Source organism: Salvelinus alpinus, chromosome 14, assembly GCF_045679555.1.
Source record: "Salvelinus alpinus chromosome 14, SLU_Salpinus.1, whole genome shotgun sequence".
Taxonomy (NCBI): domain Eukaryota; kingdom Metazoa; phylum Chordata; class Actinopteri; order Salmoniformes; family Salmonidae; genus Salvelinus; species Salvelinus alpinus.
Window position 1 is genome coordinate 28137889 of NC_092099.1, and position 27698 is coordinate 28165586.

Consider the following 27698-nt stretch of genomic DNA (forward strand, 5'->3'; position numbering starts at 1 on the left):
CTTATTTTCTTCTGAAGTTGGAGGGCAGCGGCTGGGGCCTCTCACCCTCCCCTCGCTACGTGCGCCTCAGTCACGTTGTAGTCGCAGTTGAATAATATATTGTAGAATCTACTAGATCACACATAGTGTTTTTTGAATTGTGTAATAACTCATGCGTAATCAAATGCCAATAGACATAGTGCTTTATATCATCATTGGGTTGTTATTTAAGTGCCACGGGTGAAATTGTTGCACAAGCCTTGTATTAGGATATATAGGCTAATATAGGCATAATTCTTTCTTGACACCACATAATTGCATAAATTAACATTTATAACATCAAATAAAATCGAATGTTATTGGTCACAAACACATATGTAGCAGATGTTATTGCGAGTGTAGCGAAATGCTTGTGGTGTAGCGAAATACTTCTGCTTAACGTTACATGCCTACATTCCCACGAACTTCGATCAGTTTATACACTCTGAAACTTCTGACAGCTACTGTTCTTATTTCATATCAATAAACTGATAATTGACCATGTCCTCAATCATTCTTATTGCGCACAAACCTATTACATCAATACTTAACCCAAATAGCCAACACGATCTGTGATAGGCCTCTTAATGAATAAGTTGATAAATTGCCCTGGGAGAAGAGTATACACGTAAGCGGTTATGCATAAATGCATCATAGACAGATGAGCGGGTTGACAGTTCCAACCGTAACCAGGGTGAGTCGGAAGAGGGCAGGAGTGTGTGTGTGTGTGAGAGAGAGAGTGTGTGGGAGGGCTTTCTCTCCCATCTGACTGAGTCTTTCACTATCATTCAGCCCTGTCCACCAATGAGCCCATGATCTCATCAAATAGGCGGATTTGCAGGTACGCCCCATCGGCTTGCACCGCCCCAGTGTCAGTGTGTGTATTTTTTCCCTGCCCTTCTCTTTTTTTTGTAAGCAAAGCTTGATGTGTAGAACGTCACACGTTGTTTCTCTCTTCACTTCGGTAACTTAGCGATATGGGTTATTTACTGTTAAACTGTTACATACGCCGGACGCACAACCGGCGCCTGGAGTGAAACAGAGCCTTCGAGAGATACGGACTATAAGCTACAGAGTTGATCTCTCCAGCCTTCGATAAGTGAGGATATAACAACAGGTTAAGGAAAGTGAGTTGTTAAAAAAACAAAAAAACAAAAGAATGGCAAATCCCCCAAATACTGGACGACACTTGTTATCCAACGCGAATATTAACAACAACAAAATTAAGAAATGTGGATACCTCAAGAAGCAGAAGCACGGACACAAGCGATTTTTCGTTCTGAAGGAGCCGAGCGAGGGCTTCCCTGCCCGGCTGGAGTACTACGAGAGCGAGAAGAAATGGAAAAACAAGTCGGCGGCAAAGAGAGTTATTCCGCTGGACTGCTGCCTCAATATCAACAAGAGAGCGGACTCCAAACACAAACACCTTATCGCCCTCTATACCAAGGACGAATATTTTGCTGTGTCAGCAGAGAATGAACAGGAGCAGGAGAATTGGTACAGAGTCTTAACTGATTTAATGAGCGAGGGGAAAGTGTACTCAGACGGCTCCGCATCCAATTCTGCGTCCTCGCTGGTGGGGTTTGATGAGGGGAACTACGGGATGATTACGCCGGTAACGGCTGTGTATAAGGAGGTATGGCAAGTTAACCTAAAATCCAAAGGGCTGGGACAGAGCCGGAATCTTACCGGGGTGTACAGGCTGTGCTTATCCAGCCGGACTATCAGCTTTGTAAAGCTCAACTCGGATGTTGCGTCCGTCAGTTTACAGCTGATGAACATTAGGAGATGCGGGCACTCTGAGAGCTTTTTCTTCATCGAAGTCGGCCGGTCAGCAGCCACGGGACCAGGCGAGCTGTGGATGCAGGCTGACGACTCAGTGGTGGCGCAAAACATCCACGAGACTATTCTGGAGGCGATGAAAGCCATGAAGGAGCTGTCAGAGTTCCGGCCGCGCAGCAAGAGCCAGTCATCGGGCACTAACCCCATTTCCGTGCCCACCCGGCGGCACCACAACAACCTTCCCCCAAGCCAGACCGGGCTCCAGCGACGGTCGCGCACTGACAGCATGGCCAAAAAGTCCCCCATGAGTAAATTCACCTCCTGTCGGATACGCACTGCCAGTGAGGGAGATGGCACCATGTCGCGCACCTTGCCTGTGAACGGGAGTCCCCTCAGCCCTGGTATTCACCGGACCCTATTAGGGAGCTCAAACACCATCACAGCCCAGCACTGCCGGACATTTGAATCCTCTTCCCTCCAGCACAGTAAGTCCATGTCCATGCCTCTGTCCCACTCCCCACCCACAGCCACCCCCAGCCCTGTCAGCCTGTCCTCTTGCTCTGAAAGCAGTGCTCCTCGCCCCTCCAGCTGCAATGCCTCTGTCTCTGGCTCCCCCAGTGATGGCGGCTTCATCTCCTGTGATGAGTATGGCTCCAGTCCTGCAGCCCTGTACCTCACTCGCCGCAGTAACACTCCAGAGTCCCTAAGGGCAGACACCCCCCCCTCCCGGGATAGCAGCGACTTGCATGGCTACATAGTGATGGAGAGGCAGAACCAGAACTGTTTCCGCCGGTTACCAGAGCTGGACAAGGCATACCGGAAACGCACATACTCCCTTACCACCCCGCCCCAGCACAGGGCGCCGCCCCAGGTCTCCTCCACCTCATTGGATGAATACACGCTTATGAGGGCCACCTATACCAGTAGCGGCCAATCGGGTCGCAGCTCTCACACCGCCTCCCCGAAAGTTACCTATCCTGAGGACTATGGCGATGTCCAGATAGGCTCCAACGGTCACCTAGGTGACTGTGGCTACATGCCCATGACTCCAGGCATTGCCCCTCAGACAGGGTGGGTCAAAGGTGATGCTTACATGCCCATGAGCCCCATGTGTGTGTCGGCCCCCAAGCAGATCATCAACCCCCGCTCTCACCCCTCTCCAGCTGGGCTCTGCTCCCATACCGACTCCCCTGGAAGCGTGTCTCTGGAGGACAGCGGCTACATGAGAATGTTCTGCGGGGCCAAGATGTCTGTGGACAGCTCCGACGGTAAACTCACCAACGGGGAGTACCTCAACATGTCCCCTGTGGACCCCGTGGTCTCCCTCACCCCCCCAGACTACATCCTCACAGACACTACCCACCAGCTTTACCCTCACCACAGACAGCCTTACTCCATCAGTTCCCTGCCCCGCTCTCTCAAAGCCCAGCCCCAGAGGAAGGGGACTACAGACACAGACCAGTATGTGGTGATGAGTCTACAGAAGAAGAGGATAGAGGAAGAGTCCAACTACTGTCCCATCTCACCTGTCTGCTCCGCTACACCCCCCACCTCCACTCTCTCCTCAGCCCCCTCACCCCTCAGAGCCGGCACGGTCACTCAGGAGGGGGGTCTGGTCCACAAGGGGAGGGTGAGTCGGCCTACCCGGCTGGCCCTGGACTCTCTGAGGACGCTGCCCTGTATGATCGAACACCCTCTCCCCTCTGAGCCCAGGAGCCCCGGGGAGTACATCAACATCGACTTTGGCAACACTACACGCTACCCGCCCATCTCCGCCACGACTGAGAGCTCTGGTTCATCACTGGGCTCGGTGGACGGGCTGATGAGGAGCTCACCGCCACTCTCCGATTACGTTAACATTGACGTCAGATCGCACTCTCCCAAGCATGGCGATTCCCCTTCTTCAATAGGGCGCCTGGAGCCGAGTCCTGCGCTTCCCTTGTGTCCCAGCCAGCCTCACAGAGAAGAGCAGAGGGAGAGTGAGGAACAGGATAAGATAATCGTTGTGGAATATCCTCTCCAAAAGCTTGCAAGCCCTGTATACCTGGTTGGTGATGTAAAAGACGACTACACTGAGATGACCTTCAGTCCTACCAACCCCACTCCCTCTGCCTCTCTCCCTGCCACCCTGTGCCCCTCCAATACCACCACCCCCCTGCCCACCAGCCCCTCTGCCTGTGTCCAGAGACTCACCCTGAGGGGAGAGGGTACAGTGGGGGTCCCCCCGGTTCCTGTCGAGACCTTCTTCCTTGGGTGTCCGTCCCTCTCCATCTCCCCTGTCAACCCAGACAGGGGGGCAAAGGTGATCCGGGCCGACCCCCAGGGGCGCAGGCGCCACAGCTCAGAGACTTTCTCCTCCACCACCATGGTAACGCCAGTGTGCCCGTCATTCGCCCCCGATGCCAACAAGCGGCACAGCTCGGCATCAGTGGAGAACGTGTCGCGGTCGGTCCGGAGCTCGGAGGGTTCAGATGAAGAGTACGGGAACAGCAACAGCCCCATGTGCCGGGAGACGTCGGCAGGCTACCAGAATGGACTCAACTACATTGCCTTAAACCTGATGGAAGGGAGCCTGGGGGGCTGCAGCACTCTGGGGGGCAGTGAGGGACTGCTGAGGTTCAAGGCAGCGTGCGGATGCAAGGGGGGCATGAACGGTTTTAACACCAGCCCCTATGCCACCATGGGCTTCAAGGAAACTGCAACAGCAGTGAAAGGTGAGCCAGCGCCGACTCGTGTGTGTGTGTGTGTGTGTGTGTGTGTGTGTGTGTGTGTGTGTGTGTGTGTGTGTGTGTGTGTGTGTGTGTGTGTGTGTGTGTGTGTGTGTGTGTGTGTGTGTGTGTGTGTGTGTGTGTGTGTGTGTGTGTGTGTGTGTGTGTGTGTGTGTGTGTGTGTGTGTGTGTGTGTTTGCATGCTTATCATGAGCCCATTCATTCATCCAGGTGTTCATTCAAACAGTCAGTGTGTGTCAGTGCTTGAGTAAAGATATCGCTTTAGTGATAGCAACCCATTTATTTGGCATATCTACCCGTTGCTAAGCAGCAGTGCACTCCAAGTTTGTCGTGTCCTAAGGAGACGTGTGTTCACTGTGTCCTACTGAAGCCAACATTCAAATAATGCCAGAGAATTTAGACTGCCTATGTGGCACGGACAGCAGCTGCCTATGTGCGTGCGTGATTATCATTATGCGATTATGAGGGTTTCTATCCCTCATAGTCTGAACCCAACCAACCCACTGTAGCCAGCCAACTCACTACACTGTGGCTTACTGTACACACTAATGTATGGACAGGCAGTGAAATGGGGCTCTGCTGCCCGGCTCTAGGGCTAGCAGATCCCTGTCACTTTACCCAAGTGGAAAAAACAAACACACTTGCGCAGTGGTTACAAAGGCGCTGTTTATCTAGGCTGTAGACTTGGTATTTGATATACTGTTGACGCATCCTATATTTAATGTCAGTTTGTTTTTTGCACGCCCTTTGTAATTAGGTGGCGAGACGGCATGATGGTTTTGAGCAACCTAGTCATGAGAGAGAGATAAAAAATATATATGTTTGCGGAAGCAATGCAGTCTTATAATGATGAAGCTCGCCCATATTAGCCTACTTTTTATGTGACAGTTTTATGTACTGTATATTCAAGAAAAATATGAATATGGAAAAACAACCATGTTTTTCAAGCTGTTTAGTGTTCATCTGTTTGTTATTGCAAGTCCGTTTAAACAAGTGCATTGGTGCTCATAGTGTGACTACTAATTAGACCAGGGGTATCAAACAAATTTTGCCCCGGGGCCACATTCGGTCTTCATCGAGGTCTGGAGGGACGCACTAAAAATGTGTTATATTTCATTGCCCTCAAAAATAGCAAAAAATTGTCTTCTATCCATCGTTTTTGGAATTTCCGATGCTCCCTGACTGTCTATTGATTATTAGCGAGCTGGACAGTCAAGAAACTGGATGAATGCAGGTCCGTTGACTGCACAGTGATTATTAGCGAGCTGGACAGTCAAGAAACGGTATAATTTCTACACAGGTTCGATTTGGTTTTAGTCAACTTAAAGTATATTGAGTTTGTTTCCCCCCCAAATGTTGTTTTCATTATTATAACTTTTTGTTCGATGTAGATGTTTACTCAAACCACCCGCAGGCCAGACTGGACCCCCTCGCGGGCTGGACCCCGACGTATGCTTGACAACTCTGAACTAGACCATAGACTTGAGATATTATTTCCTTCTCTAAATGTGATTTATCAAACGTAAGTGGATGCGATGAAACATGACAGGGCAGGTTGAAGCACCATGATAAATGTACAGTAAATGTTCCAGCCCTGCCAAGCAGTATAATAAGTGCTTGTAAACTGTGGTATTTGGATTGGATTAGGAGTAGCCCGTCACACCCATACAGTACATCAGTTAGCCCAAGACTGTGGGAAATATGCATGGTGTTGTGAAGTAAGTTATTGAAGTGGTTTGTATTCTGGATCAATGTGTGCCCTCGAGTCCCACCCAGCAGCATTCCCTGTGACGTAGTTATTATCTTTGCACCAGACTACGCTAGTACAAATGTACGAGAAAACATCCCAAGGGGTTCAATGATGCAGAAGATTTTTTCCTCCGCATGCTAGAACAATCCATAAGGAATAGCCAACCCACTGGTCACACACTGGTTGAATCAACGTTGTTTCACGTCACTGAATTGTCCTCTGTGCCCAGTGGGTATGGACCAGGATTTTTCTTATTTCTAGAACAGTTAGGCTATATGTGCTCTGAGAGTTTACCTTAGGATACAGCAAATATAGTGGGAAGTAAACTAATTTCTGTTCAAAATGATAATGGGAGAATTTTTTTTGGGGGGGGCAGTTCGTTCACCTAACAAATCACACTTCAACCCCGGTAATGTAATGTGTAAATATTGATGCGTCCCCCTATGAGATAGAGAGTTGGGAACACCAAAACATGACCTTTCACCTCGTTCTGGCAAATCTACGTGCGCTTACGTCTACTGCAGCATCAGTATCTTGTTGTACAACATTAAATAACAATTTCTATATGATTAAGCGCTATGTCATAAGTTACCATAGATCTGTACCCATTGTATAATAGGTTTGCACATTGATGGTGAAATATGAATGACTTGTAGGCCTATAGGTAGTGGTTACACAATGTTGTTGTTGTTGAAGCTCCCCACTGACATAGTGATCTGCAATGCACTGGTGAAGGGAGCTCTCTCTCTCTCTCTCCTCCTCCTCTTTCACTCTTCCTCCTTTTCTCTCTCCTCTGTCTCCCTCTCTGGCTGTATACCGTAGGGCTGGGTGCAGTCTGTGCACTGGGTCCCCCAGAAAAACAAGTGAGTCAGTTGTTTATCAGTTATCAGGTACTGGGCTTCAGGGCAGGAATGCAGGCATTGTGCAAAGGTTGCTGGGAGAGGTGAATGCTCACTTGTTTTTCTAACCTACTGGAGATGCTTTTGTGTTTTTTACTGTGAGGAACTATACAAAACAGACCATAGTACACACACACACACACACACACACACACACACACACACACACACACACACACACACACACACACACACACACACACTGAACTTGCTCTCGAGAGGACTAAAAGTCTTCATACTTATTGGCCAAACATACTCAATCAAGGGTGTGTGTGTAATTGTAGTATGTATTTTGCCAGTGTATTTAAAAAAAAATATATGTGCAATAAGGTATTTCTGTTGGGTTGTCTCTGAATGTGCGTTTGAGCATGAGTATGTTTGCTGAGTTGTTTTCTAGGTAGGGCAGGCATTTCCGCACTGTGTTTTTTTCTACTAAATAAGTTGAGCAGGAAGAAAGACATGGCCCTAGGCTATGGAAGGAGAGGAGATGGGAGGAGGAATGGAGTGACGTTAGTTTGTTTTTCAAAATCATGACAAAACAGACCACAGAGAGCCAGTAGGTAGAGGGAGGGAGAGGCTAAAGAACGAAGGAGGGGGAGAAAGCTAGAAAGAAAGGGAGCAGTGTTGATCCGGTAAAAGTTGGCCGTGGCTGGCTTGCCTGGTTATTTACGGGATTCCGGAAAAACAAAAGATCAGCCGGAGAAAGAACAGTTAGCTGTGTTTCCGGAACGGCCCAATACTCTGCCCCGATCAGGAATGCTGTCAGGACAGCCAGCTACTCACTAACACTCTAATCATAAACACCCACCCCACAGAGAGGCTTAGACTGAAGCCACAGGGCCTCACTGTGTATGTGTGTGTTTACTAAGAAATTACCGGCTTTTCCACATTCTCCCCTCACCATCACAAGGCGAGACAGTCTACATTCCACATGCTCACATTAATTTTCGAGTGGCTAGATTTGAAATGCAAATCATCTGAGGCTGAAATTACCTTTTTTTATTGTGTGTGTGTGCCTGCTGCTCTTTTGACAAACACGTTATATTAGAGATAAAGCCTTCAAAACTCTTCACCTACACACCAAGGATATGGGCCTGACATCCTGTTCTACACGTGTGTATGCGCGTGTGTTAGTGTGAGAGCTGCTGTGTGTATCTGTGTGTAGATTACTCTGGCCTTGTGTTTTTGTGAATGAGGGATCAGGGTTTGAGATGTATTAGTTTATTGGCTCATTGAGCTGATGGTCGGTCGATAGCGTTTTTGCCAGTGTTGTTGTTTTGGTTTGGGAAAATGCATACACTCACTGACAGGGGATGGGGTGAGGGGTCACTGAGTGGGTTGGGGGCTGTTTAAATTTCAGCACGCCCCCGTACGGCCCACCCCTCACTATGCCCCCCATCAGAAGTGTGACCTTTGAACTGGCCTTGGGTGTGCAAGGGCTGTTGGGATTAGCATTTTGCCTGAGAAACACCAGATATCGGCAAACAGAAGAAACATGCACACTATTCAGTATTTAGCTATTTATCTCCCCTACTGTCTCATTCTCTCTGTGTCTGACTTTCTCTCTAATCTTTATCTCTCTGTCTATCTTCTACCTCTCTTTTGTCACCTGACGTTCTCTGTTTTTCTCTGAAGCTCTTTATCATCCCTCTCTCCTTCCTCTCTCCATTCCTCATGTCTTCCCATTGTTTACCAGAGCTCGCTCGCTCTCTCTCTCTTCTCTGGCCGGGGCTGTCAGGTGTTTGGTACAGACAGAGGGAGACGGGGGCGTTGACTGACTCACTCTCTTCATGTTTTTATTTAGGAGCTTTGACCAAACCCTCTCACCCATTTTCCTTCCCTCTCTACCTCAGTGTATGTTTGTGTGTATGCCCGTGTGTGTTAGCAGATGGTGGTGGCCGGGGTCTTGCACCTGCGCCTCCAAGCACTGGTTATCTGGCCCTTCAGAGGGAGTGACAATACGCTAATGACCAGCACCATCTGCCACAACAACAGAGAGCGAGAGAGGAGGAGAGACGGACAGAGAGAAAGGAGGAGAGACGGACAGAGAGAGAGATGGTGGAGAGAGGGGGGGGTTGGGATGGGGGGGCAAAAAGCCAAATATCACTCTATCCCCGTACCCTACTCTCTCTCTCTCCCTCTTTCACTCACTCCCTCTCGCTTTCTTTATCTCCCTCACTTTTTCTAGCATTAGTTTCTCTTTTCGGTAAATCATGTGATCTAGCCTCCCAGTCAGTTGGTCTCTGCCCTCCTCTCTCTCTCCTTCCAGAGAGCCTTCTGTCTATAGTGCCTAGTTCCAGCTGAGTGCCACTGATTGGCTTTAGGAACAGACCATGGAGGTTTGTTTAATGACTAATTAAACAAGTAGCTAATCAGATAGCTAATCAGCCCCATTACAGGAATTCCTTGAATTGTCTTCTGTTTTATGGACTTTGAATAGAATAATGGCTTTCATTAATTTGAACTAAATTAGTTAACTAAATGAACTTCACTGAGGTGGTGGGATTTTAGAGGATAGCATAGCAGTGCTGAAAAAGTCTGATTGAATTGTCAGCTGCTGTGTGTGGTTAATTATAGAGCAGTCCTATAATAAACCTAGATGTAGTGGCATATTTAAAAAATATATTTTGTCCTCACCTGTCTTCCCTCCCTCCCCTGTCTCTCTCTTTCACCTGTCTTTCACCTCACCCTCCCTCCCTCCCCTGTCTCTCTCTTTCACCTGTCTTTCACCTCACCCTCCCTCCCTCCCTGTCTGTTACAGTACCTTTGAGTAAACTAGGGCGGGATGTTCCATGGGTAGATAAAAACTCTGTCAATGTTCCCTCCATTTAGCTGGGAGTTAAGGAGGATTACATTCTGTTCAGGATTAGACATTGTTGAGCAGCTTGTTTTGTTTTGAGTTAGGGGAACGGAGAGCACACACACTGAGGTGTTTTTCCCAAACAGTGAGGTGAGTTGGAGTTAGGATCAATTAAGCCTCATTGTGCTCATGTCCTGACTTCTCAGAAGCAGGCTTCAGTTCCTCAGACAACTACTACAGTTACATCATAACACAGCTCTCATGTCCTCTCCTCTCCGCAGAACAATGTGTATGTTTATGTTTGCCAGTCAGTCAGATGTTAACTGCATGTGTGTGGGTGCGAGTAGTGCTCTGAGACATGATCGTACAAATGGCTAGATTAGTGTGTTGTTGGATTACCTTGGCCATTTGTGATGAAGTTTAATCTGTGTCCCAGAACACGTGTGTGTGTGTGTGTGTGTGTGTGTGTGTGTGTGTGTGTGTGTGTGTGTGTGTGTGTGTGTGTGTGTGTGTGTGTGTGTGTGTGTGTGTGTGTGTGTGTGTGTGTGTGTGCGCGCATGCGTGTGCACGGGCATGTGTGTGTGTGTGTGCGTGTGCACGGGCATGTGTGTGTGAACGGGAGGGGGGCCTTCTCCTTGGCACAAGGTAAAATTTCAATTGAAAAGGAAATATAAACACGTGCGATTTGTAATAATAGAATAGAAATGGGTGCTGGGCTCTCTTTAAGGGCTTGTGCCGTGACTGAATATAATTGCCCAGCATGTGACATGATTTTAAATGAACACATTTCTCCCCGTGCACAGAGAAGCACTTGGCGGTCGGACAGATGTGTGCGTGTGTGTGTGACTAATGTAATATGCGATTGCGATAATGACTTTATACAATCAGAGGAATTGTAATGGCTGTAATGGTAGTGATGGTTATTGTCTGACCTCGTTTAGTTTTTTAGGCCTATTTGGACGATGCCAAGCGGTTTTTACGTGGTCTCCTCACCCATTCCTTCTTATCCTTCTTTCTTTGGTTCACTCTTTTTCCCTTCCTCTTCCTCTCTCAAAAATTGAAATGTTCACATTTCACATGATTTTTTTAACACAACCCTGTGCCGAAACAAAAAATCTACCTCCCCTCACTACAAACACCACTACCCCCCTACATACACATATACCACTACCCCCTCCCCTCCCTACATACACCACTACCCCCCCCTACATGCACATACACCACTACCCCCTCCCCTCCCTACATACACCACTACCCCCCCTACACACACATACACCACTACCCCCTCCCCGCCCTACATACACCACTACCCACCCTACATACACCACTACCCCCTCCCCTCCCTACATAAACCACTACCCCCCTACATACACATACACCACTACCCCCTCCCCTCCCTACATACACCACCACCCCCCCTACACACACATACACCACTACCCCCTCCCCTCCCTACATACACCACCACCCCCCCTACACACACATACACCACTACCCACCCTACATACACCACTACCCCCTCCCCTCCCTACATAAACCACTACCCCCCTACATACACATACACCACTACCCCCTCCCCTCCCTACATACACCACTACCCCCCTACACACACATACACCACTACCCACCCTACATACACCACTACCCCCTCCCCTCCCTACATACATCACTACCCCTCCCCTCCCTACATACACCACCACCCCCCCTACACACACATACACCACTACCCCCTCCCCTCCCTACATACACCACCACCCCCCCTACACACACATACACCACTACCCACCCTACATACACCACTACCCCCTCCCCTCCCTACATAAACTACTACCCCCCTACATACACATACACCACTACCCCCTACCCTCCCTACATACACACCACCCCCCCCCCTACATACACCTACACCACTACCCTCACCCCTCCCTACATACACCACTACCCCCTCCCCTCCCTACATACACCACTACCCCCCTAAATACACCACTACCCCCTCCCCTCCCTACATACACCACTACCCACCCTACATACACCACTACCCCCTCCCCTCCCTACATAAACCACTACCCCCCTACATACACATATACCACAACCCCCTCCCCTACCTACATACACCACTACCCCCCTCTACATACACATAAACCACTACCCCCCTACATACACATACACCACTACCCCCTCCCCTCCCTACATACACCACTACCCACACTACATACACCACTACCCCCTCCCCTCCCTACATAAACCACTACCCCCCTACAAACACATATACCACAACCCCCTCCCCCCCCTACATACACCACTACCCCCCTACATACACCACTACCCACCCTACATACACCACTACCCCCTCCCCTCCCTACATAAACCACTACCCCCCTACATACACATACACCACTACCCCCTCCCCTCCCTACATACACCACTACCCACCCTACATACACCACTACCCCCTCCCCTCCCTACATACACCACTACCCCCCTACATACACATATACCACAACCCCCTCCCCTACCTACATACACCACTACCCCCCTCTACATACACATAAACCACTACCCCCCTACATACACATACACCACTACTCCTCCCCTCCCTACATACACCACTACCCCCCCTACATAAACATACACCACTACCCCCTCCCTACTTACACCACTACCCTCCTACATACACATACACCACTACCCCCCTTCCCTCCCTACATACACCACTACCCCCCTACATACACATACACCATTACCCCCTACCTACATACACCACTACCCCCTCCCCTCCCTACATACACCACTACCCCCCTACATACACATACACCACTACCCCCCTACATACACATACACCACTACTCCTCCCCTCCCTACATACACCACTACCCCCCCTACATAAACATACACCACTACCCCCTCCCTACTTACACCACTACCCTCCTACATACACATACACATACACCACTACCCCCCTTCCCTCCCTACATACACCACTACCCCCCTACATAAACATACACCACTACCCCCTCCCCTACCTACATACACCACTACCCCCTCCCTACTTACACCACTACCCCCTCCCCTCATACACCACTACCCTCCTACATACACATACACATACACCACTACCCCCCTTCCCTCCCTACATACACCACTACCCCCCTACATACACCACTACCGCCTCCCCTCCCTACTTACACCACTACCCCCCTACATACACATACACCACTACCCCCTACCTACATACACCACTACTCCCCCCTACATACACCACTACCCCCTACCTACATACACCACTACTCCCCCCTACATACACCACTACCGCCTCCCCTCCCTACATACACCACTACCCCCCCTACATACACATACACCACTACCCCCTCCCCTCCCGACATACACCACTACCCCCCCTACATACACATACACCACTACCCTCACCCCTCCCTACATACACCACTACCCTCACCCCTCCCTACATACACCACTACCCTCACCCCTCCCTACATACACATACACCACTACCCCCTCCCCTCCCTACATACACCACCACCCCCCCTACACACACATACACCACTACCCCCTCCCCTCCCTACATACACCACCACCCCCCCTACATACACATACACCACTACCCACCCTACATACACCACTACCCCCTCCCCTACCTACATACACCACTACCCCCCCCTACATACACATACACCACTACCCCCTCCCCTCCTTACATACACCACTACCCCCCTACATACACATACACCACTACCCCCTCCCCTCCCTACATACACCACTACCCCCCCTACATGCACATACACCACTACCCCCTCCCCTACCTACATACACCACTACCTCCCTACATACACATACACCACTACCCCCTCCCCTCCCTACATACACCACTACCCCCCTACATACACATACACCACTACCCCCCTACATACACATACACCACTACCCACTACCCTCTCCCTACATACACCACTACCCCCTCCCCTCATACACCACTACCCTCCTACATACACATACACATACACCACTACCCCCCTTCCCTCCCTACATACACCACTACCCCCCCTACATACACCACTACCGCCTCCCCTCCCTACTTACACCACTACCCCCCTACATACACATACACCACTACCCCCTACCTACATACACCACTACTCCCCCTACATACACCACTACCCCCTACCTACATACACCACTACTCCCCCTACATACACCACTACCCCCTCCCCTACCTACATACACCACTACCCCCCCCCCCTACATACACATACACCACTACCCCCTCCCCTCCTTACATACACCACTACCCCCCTACATACACCACTACCCCCTCCCCTCCCTACATACACCATTACCCCCCTACATACACATACACCACTACCCCCTCCCCTCCCTACATACACCACTACCCCCCCCCTACATGCACATACACCACTACCCCCTCCCCTACCTACATACACCACTACCCCCCCTACATACACATATACCACTACCCCCTCCCCTCCCTACATACACCCCCTCCCCCCCTACATGCACATACACCACTACCACTTCCCCTACCTACATACACCACTACCCCCCCTACATACACATACACCACTACCCCCTCCCCTCCCTACATACACCACTACCCCCCTACATACACATACACCACTACCCTCACCCCTCCCTACATACACCACTACCCCCCCACATACACACACACCACTACCCCCCCCTACATACACATACACCACTACCCCCTCCCCTCCCTACATACACCACTACCCCACTACATAAACATATACCACTACCCCCTCCCTACTTACACCACTACCCCCTCCCCTCATACACCACTACCCTCCTACATACACATACACCACTATCCCCCTTCCCTCCCTACATACACCACTACCCCCTACATACACATACACCACTACCCCCTCCCCTACCTACATACACCACTACCCCCCCCTACATAAACATATACCACTACCCCCTCCCTACATACACCACTACCCCCTCCCCTCATACACCACTACCCTCCTACATACACATACACCACTACTCCCCTTCCCTTCATACATACACCACTACCCCCTCCCCTCCCTACATACACCACTACCCCCCTACATACACATACACCACTACCCACCTACAAACACATACACCACTACCCCCCTCTCCTCCCTACATACACATACACCACTACCCCCCTTCCCTCCATACATACACCACTACCCCCTCTCCTCCCTACATACACCACTTGTTGTGTGATTAGCTGTCTTTGTGTGTGTTATGAATGTATAATGTGTTTGTTATGAATGTGTTAAACGTGTGTGTCCTTCCTGAAAGCTTGTGGGTGTGTCTGTGTGTGTGTGGCCTAGATAGGAGGAGGAGCTAGCCGTGTTAGCAATGTAAACAACGTGAATGTTGTTGTTGTTTGTTTGGTTGTTTGTTTGTCCTGTGGGCTCTTGACTTGCTGAGAAAAGAGAGAAGGGAGAGCGGAGTAGGGAGAGCGGAGAAGGCGGAGAAGGGAGAGCGATAGCTGATGATATTACATCTCCCCATGCCCCTCCCTCTTCAGGCTTGGCAGAAAGGCTACATTGGGGTAAGTCCTGTTAGGAGAGCTACATGCCTGTTATGTCTGAGCTATGCTACTGCTAGTAGAAGCATATAAACCAACTACTGCTAGGAGAAGCATATAAACCAACTACTGCTAGGAGAAGCATATAAACCAACTACTGCTAGTAGAAGCATATAAACCAACTACTGCTAGGAGAAGCATATAAACCAACTACTGCTAGGAGAAGCATATGAAACAACTACTGCTAGGAGAAGCATATAAACCAACTACTGCTAGGAGAAGCATATAAATCAACTGCTGCTAGGAGAAGCATATAAATCAACTCCTGCTAGGAGAACCATATAAATCAACTACTGCTAGGAGAACCATATAAATCAACTACTGCTAGGAGAAGCATATAAACCAACTACTGCTAGGAGAACCATATAAATCAACTACTGCTAGGAGAACCATATAAATCAACTGCTGCTAGGAGAACCATATAAATCAACTGCTGCTAGGAGAACCATATGAAACAACTACTGCTAGGAGAAGCATATAAATCAACTACTGCTAGGAGAACCATATGAAACAACTACTGCTAGGAGAACCATATAAATCAACTACTGCTAGGAGAACCATATAAATCAACTACTGCTAGGAGAACCATATAAATAAACTGCTGCTAGGAGAACCATATAAATCAACTACTGCTAGGAGAACCATATGAAACAACTACTGCTAGGAGAACCATATAAATCAACTACTGCTAGGAGAACCATATAAATCAACTACTGCTAGGAGAAGCATATACATCAACTGCTGCTAGGAGAACCATATAAATCAACTGCTGCTAGGAGAACCATATAAATCAACTGCTGCTAGGAGAACCATATAAATCAACTACTGCTAGGAGAACCATATGAAACAACTACTGCTAGGAGAACCATATGAAACAACTACTGCTAGGAGAACCATATAAATCAACTACTGCTAGGAGAACCATATGAAACAACTACTGCTAGGAGAACCATATAAATCAACTACTGCTAGGAGAAGCATATAAATCAACTACTGCTAGGAGAAGCATATACATCAACTACTGCTAGGAGAACCATATAAATCAACTACTGCTAGGAGAACCATATGAAACAACTACTGCTAGGAGAACCATATAAATCAACTGCTGCTAGGAGAACCATATAAATCAACTGCTGCTAGGAGAACCATATAAATCAACTACTGCTAGGAGAACCATATAAATCAACTACTGCTAGGAGAACCATATAAATCAACTACTGCTAGGAGAACCATATAAATCAACTACTGCTAGGAGAACCATATAAATCAACTACTGCTAGGAGAACCATATAAATCAACTAGTGCTAGGTGAACCATATACATCAACTACTGCTAGGAGAAGCATATACATCAACTGCTGCTAGGAGAACCATATAAATCAACTACTGCTAGGAGAAGCATATCAATCAACTACTGCTAGGAGAACCATATCAATCAACTACTGCTAGGAGAACCATATCAATCAACTACTGCTAGGAGAAGCATATAAATCAACTACTGCTAGGAGAACCATATGAAACAACTACTGCTAGGAGAACCATATAAATCAACTACTGCTAGGAGAACCATATAAATCAACTACTGCTAGGAGAACCATATAAATCAACTGCTGCTAGGAGAAGCATATAAATCAACTACTGCTAGGAGAAGCATATACATCAACTACTGCTAGGAGAACCATATAAATCAACTACTGCTAGGAGAATCATATACATCAACTACTGCTAGGAGAATCATATACATCAACTGCTGCTAGGAGAAGCATATACATCAACTGCTGCTAGGAGAACCATATAAATCAACTACTGCTAGGAGAAGCATATGAAACAACTACTGCTAGGAGAAGCATATAAATCAACTACTGCTAGGAGAAGCATATAAATCAACTACTGCTAGGAGAAGCATATGAAACAACTACTGCTAGGAGAAGCATATAAATCAACTACTGCTAGGAGAAGCATATAAATCAACTACTGCTAGGAGAACCATATAAATCAACTGCTGCTAGGAGAAGCATATAAATCAACTACTGCTAGGAGAACCATATAAATCAACTACTGCTAGGAGAACCAAATAAATCAACTACTGCTAGGAGAACCAAATAAATCAACTACTGCTAGGTGAACCATATAAATCAACTACTGCTAGGAGAAGCATATAAATCAACTACTGCTAGGAGAAGCATATAAATCAACTACTGCTAGGAGAACCATATAAATCAACTACTGCTAGGAGAACCATATAAATCAACTACTGCTAGGAGAACCATATAAATCAACTGCTGCTAGGAGAAGCATATAAATCAACTACTGCTAGGAGAAGCATATACAGTGGGGAGAACAAGTATTCGATACACTGCCGATTTTGCAGGTTTTCCTACTTACAAAGCATGTAGAGGTCTGTAATTTTTATCATAGGTACACTTCAACTGTGAGAGACGGAATCTAAAACAAAAATCCAGAAAATCACATTGTATGATTTTTAAATAATTAATTTGCATTTTATTGCATGACATAAGTATTTGATCACCTACCAACCAGTAAGAATTCCGGCTCTCACAGACCTGTTAGTTTTTCTTTAAGAAGCCCTCCTGTTCTCCACTCATTACCTGTATTAACTGCACCTGTTTGAACTCGTTACCTGTATAAAAGACACCTGTCCACACACAATCAAACAGATTCCAACCTCTCCACAATGGCCAAGACCAGAGAGCTGTGTAAGGACATCAGGGATAAAATTGTAGACCTGCACAAGGCTGGGATGGGCTACAGGACAATAGGCAAGCAGCTTGGTGAGAAGGAAACAACTGTTGGCGCAATTATTAGAAAATGGAAGAAGTTCAAGATGACGGTCAATCACCCTCGGTCTGGGGCTCCATGCAAGATTTCACCTCGTGGGGCATCAATGATCATGAGGAAGGTGAGGGATCAGCCCAGAACTACACGGCAGGACCTGGTCAATGACCTGAAGAGAGCTGGGACCACAGTCTCAAAGAAAACTATTAGTAACACACTACGCCGTCATGGATTAAAATCCTGCAGCGCACGCAAGGTCCCCCTGCTTAAGCCAGTGCATGTCCAGGCCTGTCTGAAGTTTGCCAATGACCATCTGGATGATCCAGAGGAGGAATGGGAGAAGGTCATGTGGTCTGATGAGACAAAAATAGAGCTTTTTGGTCTAACTCCACTCGCCGTGTTTGGAGGAAGAAGAAGTATGAGTACAACCCCAAGAACACCATCCCAACCGTGAAGCATGGAGGTGGAAACATCATTCTTTGGGGATGCTTTTCTGCAAAGGGGACAGGACAACTGCACCGTATTGAGGGGAGGATGGATGGGGCCATGTATCGCGAGATCTTGGCCAACAACCTCCTTCCCTCAGTAAGAGCATTGAAGATGGGTCGTGGCTGGGTCTTCCAGCATGACAACGACACGAAGCACACAGCCATGGCAACTAAGGAGTGGCTCCGTAAGAAGCATCTCAAGGTCCTGGAGTGGCCTAGCCAGTCTCCAGACCTGAACCCAATAGAAAATCTTTGGAGGGAGCTGAAAGTCCGTATTGCCCAGCGACAGCCCCGAAACCTGAAGGATCTGGAGAAGATCTGTAGGGAGGAGTGGGCCAAAATCCCTGCTGCAGTGTGTGCAAACCTAGTCAAGAACTACAGGAAACGTATGATCTCTGTAATTGCAAACAAAGGTTTCTGTACCAAATATTAAGTTCTGCTTTTCTGATGTATCAAATACTTATGTCATGCAATAAAATGCAAATTAATTACTTAAAAATCATACAATGTGATTTTCTGGATTTTTGTTTTAGATTCCGTCTCTCATAGTTGAAGTGTACCTATGATAATAATTACAGACCTCTACATGCTTTGTAAGTAGGAAAACCTGCAAAATCGGCAGTGTATCAAATACTTGTTCTCCCCACTGTACATCAACTACTGCTAGGAGAACCATATAAATCAACTACTGCTAGGAGAATCATATACATCAACTACTGCTAGGAGAATCATATACATCAACTGCTGCTAGGAGAAGCATATACATCAACTGCTGCTAGGAGAACCATATAAATCAACTACTGCTAGGAGAAGCATATCAATCAACTACTGCTAGGAGAACCATATAAATCAACTACTGCTAGGAGAAGCATATGAAACAACTACTGCTAGGAGAAGCATATAAATCAACTACTGCTAGGAGAAGCATATAAATCAACTACTGCTAGGAGAACCATATAAATCAACTGCTGCTAGGAGAAGCATATAAATCAACTACTGCTAGGAGAACCATATAAATCAACTACTGCTAGGAGAACCAAATAAATCAACTACTGCTAGGAGAACCATATAAATCAACTACTGCTAGGAGAAGCATATAAATCAACTAGTTACATAAACACATGTTTACTGTACTTTAAACTACTGTACTAGCAGTACAGTAGTTTGTGTGTGTATGTGTGTCTGTGTGGTAGAGTGTTCCTGGCCTGAGAGATGCAGGTCTAAATATAGCCAGTGAGAAATACATAACTCATGTAGAGAGCAGTGTGTACGTGTGGGACGGGGTAGGGGTACCTTCCAGGGATGGGTAGAGGGGTCTGTGTGGCATGGCTGCAAGGGGGAGGGGTACAGAGTAACGGGTTCATTTATACCTCCCTCGCTCTCTATCTCTCTCCCTCTGTGATCAGTGTGTGTAAGATTAGCTGTGTTAGGAGAGGTTGTCTTTCTCAGCTGACACACTGCACTCAGCAAGGCTGGTTGAGTCTCCACTGATAAAAGGAGATTGTGATGGCTGGGCAGGAGTGTGTGAATGGTAACCAGGGATGTGTGTTTAGAGACCTGGCCTGTGTGTCTGAGATGATTCAACTCTGATTCCCGGCAACTTTCCCTCATCCCCACTCCCTCATACCCCTGTGTCTGCAACCAACAGGTCTGAACCGGCCCTGCTGGCGCACACGCATGGCCTCACCACATTCCCATGTCTGTGTGTCAGGTTGACTGTGTTACTCTGGTTTTCCGACCCTTTCATCCTCTCCCTGACCCCTCAGGGAAAGTGACTGGGCCTTGGTGTAATTGGTCCTGTGAAATTCAAACTACTACTGTGAACTTTGCCCTCCCTCTTCCCGTCCCATACATACAACACAATTGACCCCTCAGAGTGGTGTGTGTGGGACAGGGAGAGTGAGGGCAAAATTCACAGCAGTTGTTATAATTTCTAGTTTGAACACAGAAGTGAGAAGGCATTTTATCAGCTGTGTTGTTATGGTTACCCACATTTTTTTTTTTATTTATTTTTATTTTTTTTTACCTTTATTTAACTAGGCAAGTCAGTTAAGAACAAATTCTTATTTTCAATGACGGCCTAGGAACAGTGGGTTAACTGCCTTGTTCAGGGGCAGAACGACAGATTTGTACCTTGTCAGCTCGGGGATTTGAACTTGCAACCTTTCGGTTACTAGTCCAACGCTCTAACCACTAGGCTACCCTGCCGCCCCAATGAAAAATGATTACAGTTTACTATAGAATTCTACAGTACTTATTGTAGAGTTCTATTGTAAACTGTAGTATATTGTAGAATACTCTACTTCACACTGTAGTATCCTTCGATCATGTGTAGTAGTTAATATATAATGTTGTAGTATACTGTAGAATACTATAGTAAATACTACTGTATTATCCGAGAAAAAAGCTGTAGTAAATATTACAGTAATATCTGCAAAAACACTACAGTCCGCAAAAACATTAAACTTTTTTAACTATAGTAAATACAGTATTTAATTTGCATATATCCTGCCCATTACCCTCCCCCATATCGCAATTTGTGCCACCAATAATTGCGAAACCCACATGCCAAGTATAGACCATATATTGTGTTCCCTACATGTTATAGAAAACAGCAGAAGTTTTGAAATCAACACATTGACTGTAGTACTCATGCTTCAAAAACTCTTGACCATTGTTACTTTCCCTTCCGGGATGGCTACAAGGCCCTACCCTGCCTTCCCTTCGGCAAATCAGATCACGACTCCATTCTGCGCCTCCCTTAAGGCAGAAACTCAAACAGGAAGTACCCCTGCTAAGGTCTATTCAATGCTGTTCTGACCAATCGGAATACAGGCTTCAAGATTGTTTTGCCGAAGTGAGTAAGACATTTAAGCATGTTAACCCTTGCAAGTCTGCCGGATGGCATCTGTAGCCGCGTCCTCAGAACATGTGCAGACCAGCTGGCTGGAGAGTTTACGGACATATTCAATGTCTCGCTATGCCAGTCTGCTGTCCCCACTTGTTTCAAGATGTCCACCATTGTTCCTGTACCCAAGAAAGCAAAGGTAACTGAACTAACTGATTATCACCCTGTAGCACTCACTTCTATCATCTTGAAGTGCTTTGAGAGGCTAGTTAAGGATCATATAACCTCCACCTTACCTGACACCCTAGACCCACTTCAATTTGCATACCGCCCCAATAGATCCACAGACGATGCAATCACCATTGCACTGCCCTAACCCATCTGGACAAGAAGAATACCTAAGTAAGAATGCTGTTCTTTGACTATAGCTCAGCCTTCAACACCATAGTACCCACCAAGCTCCTCATTAAGCATGGGACCCTGGGTCTAAACCCCGCGTTGTGCAACTGGGTCCTGGACTTCCTGGCGGGCCGCCCTCAGGTGGTGAAGGCATGAAACAACACCTCCACTACGCTGATCCTCAAAACAGGGGCCCCACAAGGGTGCGTGCTTAACCCCCTCATGTACTCCCTGTTCACCCATGACTGCGTGGCCACACATGCCTCCAACTCAATCATAAAGTTTTGCAAACAACACAACAGTAGGCGGCGGAAGAGGAGGTGAGGGCCCTGGTGGAGTGGTGCCAGGAGTAATAACCTCTCCCCCAACGTCAACAGAACAAAGTAGCTGATCATATACTTCAGGAGAAAGCAGAGGGAGCACACCCCTATCCACATTGACGGGACCGCAGTGGAGAAGCTGAAAAGCTTCAAGTGTCAGTGATGTGTACACTGAGGAAATCTGAAATGGTCCACCCACACATAAAGTGTGGTAAAGAAGATGCATAGCGCCTCTTAATCCTCAGGAGGCTGAAGACATTTGGCTTGGCCCCTAAGACCCTCACAACACCAGGGGCACACTACAGCACCCGATGTCACAGGAAGGCCAAAAAGATCATCAAGGACATAAACCACCCGAGCCACGGCCTGTTCACATATTTCCTGCAATTCTACACATTTTGCCATGGCTTATGCCATATTCTTATGCTTTTGAGTGTCTCAAACATTATCACAAAATGAATTAGATTCTCCCTGACTGTCTATTTTTTATTTTGGTGATTGTTAGTTTTCAACGATGATCTTATTAAGAAAGATATACAGTGCATTCGGAAAGTATTTAGACCCCCCCCATCAATCACCACACAATACTCCATAATGACAAAGCAAAAAGAGGTTTGTGTCTACAAACTCTATATATATATATCCCTCCTCTCCCCTGTAACTATTCCCCAGGTCGTTGCTGTAAATGAGAACGTGTTCTCAGTCAACTTACCTGGTAAAATAACAGATAAATAAAAAATATGGTTTTAGTCGTTTAAGTTTACACTGAAAACGTTTTACCGAAAATAATAATAAAACATATGTATTTTGGTAAGGTTGGACAGCTATGAGGTTTGGTTCCCAGTACCAGGCTAGTTCCTGCTTCCTGGTTTACGGTCTCAGACAGAGCACAGCACATGGTGAGACAGGGTGTCTGTGGAAGTGGGTCAGCCCCTCTAATGTGCTTAGCAGGTTAATGGAGACACTAATCAGCCTTGTGTGTGTGTGTGTGTGTGTGTGTGTGTGAATCACTCCTCTATATACTATAGTATGCGATGTACTGCTCCTCCTCTGTGACTGTGGAGTTTTGGATATAAGCAGTGCACTTGTATTTACCCCATTCCTCTCTTTCTCCTAGTCGGTGGGTATAGGGGATCAGTAGTCTGGAAAAGTACCAGTATTTTTGTGTTTTGGGCTGACCTTTTGGTTTCAAGTTCTGGTGTTATGCCGTTTTTGTGTGTGTGTGTGTTGTAACACTGGGGGTTCTGAATTGGGGGTTTGTTTAAGAGAGTGACGATCACATCGAGCTCTGTGAAAACACCTCTTGTTCTCTGCTTGGAAAAGGGAGGAGTTAGTGAGTGAGGCATTGCTATGTGCTGTTAGCTGAGACTTCCGCTGCCATGCGAGCACTGCATGCAAATCACACCGCACAAACAAGTACACAGGAGCAAGGGTGAGAGAGAGAGCTTACACAAGGCCAGAAAAACACTCTGTACATGTTTGTCAGTGGGTGTTTGTTTTAATCACATTTCCTATTGCTGCAGGATTATTTTCCTGCTGTAATCACTGGCTCAAATTTAAGATCCTACATCTGTATGTGCTTCTGTGAGTGCTCTATTCTTAGCTGTGGGTTGGTTCTTATATCCTTGTGGGGACCTAAAATAACCAAAAGTCCCCACAAGGATAGTAAAACAAGGAAAATTCACCCTCGTGGGGACATATCCCATGTCCCCATGAGGACAAAGGTTATTTTACACTAAGGGGTTAGGTTTACGGTTACAATTAGAGTTGTGGTTCGAATTAGGGTTTGGGTGAGGGGTTAGAAGTTAGGGTTAGAAATTTATTTTAGTTCCCATGAAGATAGAAGAACATAATGTGTATGTGCGTGTGATTTACGAGGTTGGAATGGGAGCCACAGGAGAGAAAGGTCAAACAGTGTATCCCCACTCTGTTACCAAGTATGGAATAAGTGCTCTTCAGCAAGGGGGAATGGTTTGTGTGTGTGTGCGCGAGCGTGCGTGCGCTTGTGTGTTTGTCAGCTGGGAGCAGGTGCTTTTGCAGCAGGGGGAAAACAGTGGCATTTAGCACTATGCAGCTGACGGAGTACAGTCTCCAATGACGACAAACACAGACCCATACAAGCACTAACTGACACACACACACACACAAAACAACAACAACACACTCATGCACACCCACATAATTTTCAAAGGAAAAGATAGCGAGAGCGTAGTGGGACAGAAAATTGAATGCATTCCTATGCCTGTATGTGTCATTTGCTCGTTGATACATATGGCAACCTATTTAACCAAATCCCTCCCCTCTCTGTTTCTCTTTCTCTCCAATCAGACTGAACACTGATGGCACCGCCCCCTCTTACACCCCCTGTTCCTCGCTCCCTCTCTCTTGTTCGCCTGGCTGTGAATGAGGGATAAAGCTGCAGCCTAGTGACGAAGTCGCCACGCAGACAGCTGGACCATGTGCTGCAGTAGACAACCTTTAACCTCCACCATCCTCTCCCCAGGGGTCAACGGGACCACCATCGTCACGGCAATGTGGACATCCCCCCCTTCCAAGCCTCCTATCCTCCCCACATTTGGCACCCAAATATTAAGGGTCCGTCGCTGCTGCTCTCTGAACAACTACAAACACTTAAAGGACTGTACTCATCGATGATTATCTATGTACATACAAAGTTACTTCTGCAAAATAATTATTCTAATTATTCTTATTATTCCACTGGTTTTCATTTGGCTGACAGGGCCAGTTACCCTCACTTTAATAACCTGTGAACCAAACCTGGAGATATTCCACGCATTCCCACTCACACACGTTATATATACGTACACATCACATATTTATTTATTTATATGTGTGCACTTTGTTGTGTATATGTGTTTGTGTGGATGTGTACACTAAATTTGTACTAAAAAGAGTTGGCATTTTATGAACATATTCAGTATATAACAATGTACTAAGTTAACAGTTGCTTAAAAGCCTACCTCAGAGCAAACCAGGTTAGTACTTGTTTACACACCAGAAGTATACAAAACATTAGAAACACCTGCTCTTTCCATGACATAGACTGACCAGTTTCAATCCAGGTGAAAGTTATGATCCCTTATTGATGTCACTTGTTAAAGCCACTTCAATTGAGACATGGATTGTGTATGTGTGCCATTGAGGGTGAATGGGCTAGACAAAAGATTTAAGTGCCTTTGAACGGGGTATTGTGGTAGGTGCCAGGCGCACCGGTTTGAGTGTGTCAAGAACTGCAACGCTGCTGGGTTTTTCACGCTCAACAGTTTCCCGTATTGTATCAAGAATGGTCCACCACCCAAAGGACATCCAGCCAACTTGACATATCTGTGGGACGCATTGGAGTCAACATGGGCCAGCATCCCTGTGGAATGCTTTCGACACCTTGTAGAGTCCATGCCCCGACGATTTGAGGCTGTTCTGAGGGCGAAAGGGGGTGCAACTCAATATTAGGAAGGTGTTCTTAATGTTTTCTACACTCAGTGTATACAGAGATATATTTATTTATTTTCAGAGGTGAATGATTTTATGAACACCAATCCAAAGCCTTACTTATCTACTGTCCACTGTTACTGACAGACATTTAGTTTGGACCTATAAACACGCAGATCTAAGACTTAAACCGATCGCAATGGAGATGGAATGGAATTTTTGTCTGAGCAGCCGGAGAGGAAGAAATCTTTCCTCTTTCCCTCTGCTATCATAGATTCCTGAGATTATTACAGTTCGTTCACATATAGGTACTATATATAAATATGTCATAGTAATATATGTATCATTGCATACAAAGGTTAGGAGAAGAATCTCTTAGGCATTATTCCATACACACGATGCAAATACAGAGAAGAGAAGGAAAATGGGACCTAGGAGGATGTTTTTGGAGTAGGACATGCACACCATCGTCACACACACATCCGCATGTCCCAGTTTGACCTGGGCTTCTGGTAGTTTTTAGTGACTAAAACACCATAATAGAGACAAAGCGGAAGGTATCTTTATATACTTTAACCTATTACCTTGTTTACTCACAACAACCCACCTGTGACATGTTTTTCTCACATGATGCCTCAGCACTGAGCCTCTGGTAAGCTGTGATAGGCTATTTGGCACATAGGTGAGCTGTCATTGGGCTGGTGGGCAGACACATACACACCGTTGACTGGCTGTTCAGGGAGGTTTTGACATGATTGAAGCCATCGCTGCTGCTTTGGGATCTGACACTGAGTGAGGAGACACCAGAGCTGACGCTGCACGGTCTTGCACTTACAAACTCCCTAGATTGTAAACACAAGACACTTTTGAATGTAGTCTATTCCATGTTCTCCTCTTGGGGAATGTAACCACCGTGACAACAAGGAGAAATACCACACCAATACTAAAAAAACAACTACTACAACTTCATGCAGAATGAGACAAAAAAAACAGATACAAAAAGCAGTGTCACTTACTTTGAGTTTGTTGGTACTCAACGTTTGCCTATATACTGTAAATAATGTACAAATACAGAGAATTACAAGTGAGTGCAAGCTGAACCTTTTGCTTTGGAGATATTTTAAGTTAAATATGATAACTTAAGTTGTTTGTACTGTATATATGTGTTTGGAGTGAATTCTCGGAAATGAGGGCACTAATTATTGTTATATACGCCAAGCAACAAAGTTTGGACTTGATTTTTTGAAACGATTATTACATGATGGTGAAATGAATGCCACTACAAGGACATTTTCTAATGCTGTAATGCCAAGATAGATTTTAAGAGAAAGAATTATTAATTAAGAGTAAATTCTTGCTACTTAGGTACAATTCACGAATGGCATATGCAATATTTACATTTCTTTACAGAGAGGTACCACACTTATAAATACTATGTTAATAATCTTTGTTAAACCTCAAAACATATTCTTTTTTTGCCTCTTTGTACATTTTTTCTGCCAATTTCTATTGGAACGTTTTTGTTGGTTTTTGCTATTGGAGCCTATTGGTGATTTGAGCAGTGTTTTTTGCATTTGGATAACGTTCCCGTTGGGTTTTAATTTACCATCTAAACGATATGATAACATGACAAACTAGCTTAACTTGCTGTGTCTTCCATTGTAAATACTTAATATCTTATTGCTTATTGTGATGCTACTAAGAGATGATAATTTAAACCTAGTGTAGTTCCCATGGCTTTGGACTGTATTGATTCTTTATAGACACATGCAATAAAGAATAACACTATTTAAGAAA

General features: G+C 46.3%; 1 protein-coding gene across 1 annotated transcript; it reads left to right on the top strand.

Annotated features, from left to right (window-relative positions):
- The first annotated feature begins 902 nt into the window (after positions 1–902).
- On the top strand, positions 903–27698 carry LOC139538696 (insulin receptor substrate 2-like). Its single transcript, XM_071341057.1, has 2 exons — positions 903–4514; positions 24780–27698. Exons 1-2 carry the CDS (start codon positions 1178–1180, stop codon positions 24782–24784), a joined length of 3342 nt encoding a protein of 1113 aa, XP_071197158.1. The 5' UTR covers positions 903–1177; the 3' UTR covers positions 24785–27698.